The sequence below is a fragment of the Alligator sinensis genome, unplaced genomic scaffold (genome assembly GCF_000455745.1).
Source record: "Alligator sinensis unplaced genomic scaffold, ASM45574v1 scaffold518_2, whole genome shotgun sequence".
NCBI classification, from domain to species: Eukaryota; Metazoa; Chordata; order Crocodylia; family Alligatoridae; genus Alligator; species Alligator sinensis.
The window spans coordinates 310,976-319,269 of NW_005842779.1; the positions used below are offsets into that span (position 1 = coordinate 310,976).

An 8,294-nucleotide genomic window follows, 5' to 3' on the forward strand; every position below is an offset into this window, starting at 1 on the left:
CGGGCTGGTTGATTTACTGCTGGATCAGACCCTAGCAGAATAAGACATCTAAAGGTTGGCCATTACATTCACGAGCCTGCCTACCTACAGGCGACTCTACAAGTTTCTCATGCATTTGGAGCAGTGGTGCTCAATCTTTTGGGCTAGATAGACAGGGCCCAGGCTGTCCACGGACCAGATCCAGCTGGTGTCTCAATCCAGTATGGAGTGGTCACAGCAGGACCCCATCCAGCTGGTATCCCAGTTCCAGCCTGGCCCTGCATGGGGTGGCCCAGCTCCAACCTGGCCCACAGGGGAGAAGGAGCATGGCCCAACCCCGTCCAATCTGGGAGGAGGAGTGCAGCCTGGCCTCATTCAGCTGCCGGGGGAGGAGGCACGACCCAGCCCTGTGGGGGGCTCAGGGGTTGGGAATTGGGCAATGGAGAAGGGTGGCTATATTTATTGCCACTAATCCCCTGCTGCCAAGTTTCCCAGTCCGTGGGCATCCCTGCAGACTGGATAGCTATGGCTCTACAGACCACATTTGGCCCATGGGCTGGAGGTTGAGCACCCTGATTTATAGCATGCTGATGCCAAGACCATTGCACCCAACATTTAAAAGTTTTTAAAAGAAGGCAGTCCAAATGTAATGCTTGAGTAATAGGACAATACCACACTCTAGTAAAATGGTGGCAAAATGAGAATTTGTGTATTAATGACAGTAAAAGGGGGTGTTTAGTAGGCATTGAGAACAAAAAAATATGAAAGATTCCCTAAGAGATGAACAAGAGTGGCATAAATAAATGCAGACTGATCTAAAAAGCAAAGTCCTCCAAGCATGTGATAACCCCACCACACCCTCCCCGCCCCCAGGATAAAACCCAAACTGGACATATACTGGTATCTTGACTACTTTGTATGTAAAAGACATGCCTGAGCAGACATAAAAAGCTAGTCAGTGTGGGATACCAATAGTAATAAATGCTCTACCCCCAAAACTAACTGCCATGGCTCATTACTACAGGGTTGTGATAGGATATTCCTTTTACAATGCAACGCAATGAAGGCAACCTATGCTAGGGCTTAAGCCACAATTCTGTTTCTTACAAGAAAGTAAACGAGGTCAATTTATACTGGACAAATCTGAGTTATATTTTGCCCTAGGCTTTGTCCTAGAGTTTCTAGTTCTGGAAAAACTCCTAATAATATTAGGTTTTTTTTTTAAAGGAGACACACACATATTAGGGGAATATGGAGAAAAAGGAAGGTGAGATTTCAGTGCATGCATATATGAATAAGTACTGACAACGTGACTCGGACAGATCTGTTCCATTCTGGTAGCACGGTTGATCACTCGGGGAGCTGGAAGTTCTCCTAAGGAGATAGTTCAATCGTTAACCTCTGTCAAAGCAAGGCGGCAAGTCCATGTGAATCAGTCTCTGCTCCAAAAACATTGTGGCGCTGGACTGTTCTCAGCAGTAGCAGATAACAGAAGAAGGAGAAATGGGCTCAAGTTGCAGCAAGGGAGGTTCAGGTTAGGTATTAGGAAAAACTCTCTCACTAGCAGGGTAGTAAAGCACTGGAACAGGTTACCTGGAGAGGTGATACAATCTCCATCCGTGTGGGTTTTCAAAACCTGGCTAGACAAAGCCTTGGCTGGGATGATGTAGTTGGGGCTGGTCCTGCTTTGAGCAGGGGTTGGACTAGATGTGACCTCCTGAGGTCCCTTCCAACCCTCATTGTCTACGATTCTACAATTGTAGTGAGCCTGGTCGCACACTTTTTGCACGCCAAAGCCCCATGGGGTATTCTTATAGCACATCTCATTTTCACCTAAATGAGACTTTAGGCTTCTAAATCCCCAATTTACAGACACCAATTTCCTGTCCAAATGACCTAATGAGTAAGCAGAGGTTTAACAGACAGGATCCATATCCCGGGTGGCAGAAGCGGTGGTAGGGGCTTGCCCAGCTACAGCAGCTGGGCTGGCAGTGGCAACAGCTGTTAATGCATCCTCTGTTAATGCCTGAGCTGGGGTCTTTGTTGCCTGACCCGTATGATGCTACTGCCAGCGAGTGCCAAAAACTGTGAGGACACAGTTATGCTTGCAATGGCCTGGGTACACAAACATGGGGGCCAGAGAGAGTGAAAATTCATCTGTCCTATACTTCGCTCTTCTGCTTCACCACAAGCCTAAGTACACAGAGGTTATTTGGAGGCTGGCAGGAAACAAGTTTTCAGTTTGAAACTTAGTCCCAAGGGATCATAGTACATTCAGCTTGTGCACTTCCCCCCACCCCCACCCTCCCACCTTTGTCTCTATTTTACCTTTAAAAGAAGTAAAACAAGCTGATTCTGAGCATGCAGCCACACTACTATCCAAAAACATCACTGCATCTTGTGTAGATGGACCCGAGGGTGCTTTAAATTAGCTGGCTGAGGTCCTGATAAGTAAATAGGTACTGCAATACTGGGTTCTACATGGCTACAAAATCTACTTAGGACTCAAAGTGAGTACTCAGGGGGCTAGACCAGGCCACTGCGGCTACGCTGCAATCTGCATCCGCCTCTCTATGCCTACATGAGCTGTAACCATGCCTTTGGATTACACTATAGACACACTTTTCACATTTGGTTCATCCATTCGTTGCCATCAAAAAAAACAGTTGCTAATGCTACATCACCTTTTTCAAATGAACAACTTGGATAGTAGGCACGATACAAGTTGTAGTTGTACAACTGTAAGTGCAGTTACAACTACAGTTGTCATTACAACGGCCAGGGAAATGTATTGTTTGAATTTGCTACCATGCAATGTGATATCTGAGTAATCTCTCCGAAGAATATAAACAGTGCAGAGCGCTGAACTATGTAATTCCTGTATGGTTTTGAAGAGAAGAACACCACAATTTCTTTTGCAGAGCACACAAACTCTACGTATAATATAGCCATTATAATAGAGAGACACAGATATGTACCTGTTTTTACCTTCTAAATGTCAGCACATTGGCTGCTTATACATGTGCTCGGGAGTGGGGATGGCGTTTTAATTAGAGTGGTTCCTGGACAGCCACTCTAATTAAAACAGCTCACCATCACATGTATTAAGTCCCCATGCATTTTAAAATGGCTGTGGGATGCTTTATCGAAAGCTCATTCAACAAGGTTTAGACAAAGTGCTCTTGAGGCCGTTTTAACATATATGGGGCTTAATACACACGATGAAGAGGCAGCACTGGAGCACTCTAATTAAAACGGGAACAGGCATGTGTATAGATCAAACTATACGAGTGTAGATCAAACCATTATATCAAACTATGTTATAGTTTCATAGTTTCATAGTTTCTAGGGTCGGAAGGGACCTAGGCAGATCATCTAGTCCGACCCCCTGCCATGGCAGGAAAGAGTACTGGGGGTCAAATGACCCCAGCAAGATGGTCATCTAACCTCCTCTTAAAACCCCCCAGGGTGGGAGCCTGCACCACCTCACTTGGAAGCTGGTTCCAGACCCTAGCCGCCCTGACCGTGAAGTAGCGCCTCCTGATGTCCAACTTAAACCTTCCTCCGCCAGCTTGTGACCGTTATTCCTGGTCACTCCTGGCGGCGCTCGGGGGAACAGGGACTCCCCCAGTGCCTGTTGATCCCCCCTGACTAGTTTATAGCAGGCCACAAGATCCCCCCTCAGCCTTCTCTTCTGGAGGCTGAACAGGTTCAGGTCCCGTAACCTTTCCTCATAGGACCTGCCCTGCTGTCCCTTGATCATGCGAGTGGCCCTCCTCTGGACCCTCTCGATGCTGTCCACATCCCTCTTAAAGTGCGGCTCCCAGAACTGGACGCAGTACTCCAGCTGCGGCCTGACCAGTGCCGCATAGAGGGGGAGGATCACCTCCTTGGTCCTGCTTGAAATGCATCTGTGGATGCATGACAAGGTACAGTTGGCCTTCCTAGCCGCCTCCCCACACTGCCGAGCCATGTTCATCTTGGAGTCAATAATGACACCAAGATCCTTTTCCACCTCCGTGCTGACAAGAGGGGAGTTCCCCAGCCTATAGGTATGGTGCCGGTTGTTCCTCCCCAGGTGCATCACCTTGCACTTGTCTGTGTTGAACCCCATCCTGTTCTCCGCCCATCCTTGTAACCTGTTACTTTGTTGACTGTCAGAATCAGTGTGGTAGAGTTAAATTACTAGAGCAGGGGTGGACAAAATGTGGCCCGCGGGCCGGATGCGGCCCACCAAGCCATTCTATCTGGCCTGCGGGGCCCCTAAAAATTTTAGAAAATTAATATTAATCTGCCCTGGGCTGCCTGTCATGCGGCCCTCGACGGCTTGCCAAAACTCAGTAGGCGGTCCTCCATCCAAAATAATTGCCCGCCGCTTTACTAGAGTATGGTATTGTCCTACAATTAAAGTATTATATTTGCAGAGTCATTTTGCTAGAAGGATAGAGGCTAAGGCCCCAGATCCTATTCCACTTATTGGATGATTAAGTGGACCTCAGTGTGATTCTGCTCTACCCTGCTTAAATCTCTGAGAAACCACCAACCACTTAGATGTCTAATAGGTAGAGCATGAGCTGACCTTGGGTACCTGACACTTTGCAGAGTACAAGGACTGTTATTGGGGTTACGGCTTTTTGTAGTGCAATGCGCTCCAACTTAAATTGTGAATGTGTTGCATTCGATACTGTACAAACCTATAGTAACAGACAGTTCCTTTTCTTCAGACTCTGCCTATTTAGACATGACAGACAAAGGATGAAACAAAAGTTTAGATGGATGAAAAGATCAGACTGAGGTCACACAATCAGACAATGACAGAGCTGGGAACAGGTCTCCCACATCCCTGCCAAATCCACTAGATTGCGCACATCCCCCTTTATCCAGCCACTGGCGTTGGTCTTACCTTTGTTGTCATGCCAGACTCGCACCTTACAGAGCTCTCCCAGGCTCAGCATGTCATTAAACTCAAAGATATCCATCTGGTTCCTTTCAAACTTGTTAGACTTATTAGATTTCTTCAGTGGAAGGGTCCCAGTGTCCCCATTCTCTCCAAAGATAATCAAGTAGACATTGGCATCTGTACCAGCTCCTAGAAAGAGGCAGCAAGACATAATTCAATAAGTGCCCATGTATCTCATTGTGTGGACAAAAGATTGCTAAACTAGCCAAAATGGATATCTCAAGGGTGTCACAACCCAAGGGTGTGATTTTGTTTGCGTGTGCTTCGGCACTGCTAAATTATTTCCCGCCAATTGCAGCTTCTTTGCACGGTGGAGTTTTCTTATTCCCACGTGGCGGCTAGTGATTGGCTTGCTAGCCTTATAAGAGGCTTGAGCGGTTTCCGCCCAAGTTGGAGAACTCCGAGGAGAACCCCGCGAGGGAGGACTCCATAACCATCTGGAGGAAGAGAACTTCACGTCTTGTGAAGATCTCCAAGCGCTGCGGAGCCTATCGAACCCAGCGTATACCTTAAGAAGGCTATAGGGGTCTGATCAACCTCTGGCCTCTCCCCGTCGCCGAACGATCCCTCAATGAACCCCTCCCTGCGCGCAAGTTCCACGGAGCCTAGCAAACTTCGTGTGAGTGTATTCAGAGCTCTTTGCTTCGAGTTGTTTTCTTCGGTTGACGCGACGGGCTCGCGTGTTTAGAGCCTTCAACCGGATTGGGCTAGAGGTTCGCGTGGAAGGAACTCTTGTCCGCCTCTCTTCTTTTCTATCTGTAACCGCAACTCAAGCAAGTTTTCCTGCCTGCACCGCGACCATCTTCGGTGTAAGTAAAATAATCTTTAATCAACCGCTAAGTGTCCGTGCCCAATTCTAGCCCACTGGCCTGCATTCCCCAACCCGGCATGTCCGGGCTGCTGGCCACAGCCCGCCGCGCAGGCCCCCGAGGGCCTCGGACCGCTCCCGGCCTGCACAAAGGGCAGGCAAAAAGGGGCTGGAATTCTTGCAATAACATGTAGGTCCCTCAAGGCAGAGCAGATGGATCATAAGCTTCTTGCACAACTCTGCTGGATCAGCAAAGAGAGTGGCCACAACAGGTAATGTGAATCCTTTTAACTTGCCCCCACAAATATCACAGAAATGGCCAGCCCTTCTCCTCGAGCTATCATCATAATAATGATGATCTCCTCTTATGCAGACCTTTTCATCCATAGTCTCAGAGTAGTGCACAAATATCAGTGTTACCCAGTTCCCATTTTGCAGCTGGAGAAGTTGAAGTATCTTGAGCAAGGTCATACAGCAATCCAGTAGCAAAGCAGAGAGCAGGATCTGGAGCTCCCATGTGGAAACCATCACTTCTCAACCAGAAGTAAGAAGCTGGTTTTATCAGCCAGTGTCCCCACCCTGAGATTCTGCTGTGCATGTTTTAACTTAGGAAGCATCCTGTGGTCTCCCAAAGCATGAGTATCGTGAGAGCAACACTGGATTTCAACATATGCAAGCAGGAAGACCTACCTTTGAATAAGAGGGAACACTGGCAGCCACATGAGCCCAGAGGCTCATGACAGAAAGAGGGTGAAGCCTAGAGTAAGCAGTTTGCAATGCATCCCGTTTGTTTAAAAATATGACACCAAAAGATGTGGTCAAGGAGTTAGTGTGTGCAGGACAGTCCTGTCCTGGGCTTGTCACGTGGCAGGGAGCCTTTGCGCACGGCTGCCCTGGCCCCCATCCATATTGCCATCTCCCTCTCTGGATCTGTGGTGATCCCACAAATTGATCTTCAAAGCACTGCACTAGCACTCCCAGAGCTAGCCCTGCCCCATGGCCAGACACTTCAGCTGCTGCCCATCTTGTAATGCCTTCCCTCCTCTGTGGAGCAGGAACTTAAAGATCATGGGAAGTGTATCGCTGATCTGGCCTAATTGCTGGTCTCCTACTGCATCTGCTTTCCATTCTCTCATTCATGGATTCATAGATTCCAGGGTGGGAAGGGACCTCAGGGGACCATCTAGTCCGACCTCCTGCCCCTGGCAGGCTAGAAAAGGGTCACCAAACCGGGGTCATGTGATCCCAGCCAGGTGCCTGTCCAGTGTCCTCTTAAAGACCCCCAAGGACTGGACAAGCACCACTTTCCACAGCCCATTATCCATCCTATGCCTCATTAAAGTGCCCTTAGTCTCTTCTCCAGCAGCTCCATGCTCCTCATTCCCACACTGTCGTTAGCATCCTCCTGTCTGTCTCCTCTTCCTTCTCTTCCATCCACAAGGTGTCTGGACATGAGCTCGCTCTTCTCATAGAAACAGCGTGGATCAGGTGTGCAGAAGCATTTAGCACTGGCCAAATTCTTCTGCACTGAAGCCCATGGTGAAGTGCCCACTGACTTCAGTGAGAACCGCGTTACCCCAGTAGTTGGAAATACCACTTGTTTCCTTTACCTACCACTCCCTAGCCCCAACCCTTCGCTGTCTAACAGTCACAGGAGGAGGCATTTCTAAGAGGCCGTCTATCCAATCTGCTGCCTATTACAGAATAGGTGACCACTGGTGCACAAAGAGCTTGAAAATGGATGTTCTTTGGACAGGCATGGGTGCCTGTGGTTACAGGAGGCTGGACTCCATGTGACTCAAGTAGTTGCTTGTTTTATTCACTGTAGACAATAGCTATGTGACACTGCACCAGCGCGAGGGTACACAATTATGAAATACAAGCATTTTAACTGAGTATCATAGGAAAATCATAGGACAGGGTCATGTAGTCCAATCCCTTTGTGCAGATGCAAACTTCGTGTCATTTTTGCCTGGCACCTTTTATAATTATCCTAGGAACTGGGAAACCTTTTCTTCATTGTTTTATATTTTTGACAACATCAACATGCCCAGTAGCACACAATCAGATTTGCGGCTCAAAGCCAAGCCTCTGCTTTTCACAAATGAGACTGAGATCATCAGATCTAAATCTGGTTCCCAAAGAAACCCAGCTTCCGCTGCCTTAAAGCAGAAATCCTTGCTTTTGAGACCCCAAAGGTTCTCACACAACCTACTTTGAACCCATCTGGCTAGGATTTTTGTACCACTCTGGTCCAGACACAAGGAGAAAATACCAGGGATCTGAAAGGCTGAGGAGAAAATATGCATCACTGCAGGATGAGCATCTGAAACAATGCCAATCTAGGGATAATTTAAACCAAGAACATCTTGAAACAAAGGCAGACAGAGTAAAATCAGAAACCTGTCTATGTGCAGAGGAAAGGCAAGGCCACACGACAAGGCCCGTCGCCACATGACATATTGTCTAGTGAAAACGGGGCTAATTTTCCACCGTTCCCTGAAGGGGGGGTGGGGAATAAACTTGCAAAGGAGGCAAAGCAGCAGG

General features: G+C 48.0%; 1 protein-coding gene across 1 annotated transcript in view; it reads right to left on the reverse strand.

Moving 5' to 3' along the window:
* The window catches only part of LOXHD1 (lipoxygenase homology domains 1), a 194,840-nt gene that overhangs the window by 24,922 nt on the left and 161,624 nt on the right, over positions 1 to 8,294 (reverse strand). The window contains exon 36 of the mRNA XM_006034862.2: positions 4,883 to 5,068. Within this exon, the coding sequence (XP_006034924.1) occupies positions 4,883 to 5,068 (186 nt within the window). The remainder of the gene's footprint in view (positions 1 to 4,882; positions 5,069 to 8,294) is intronic.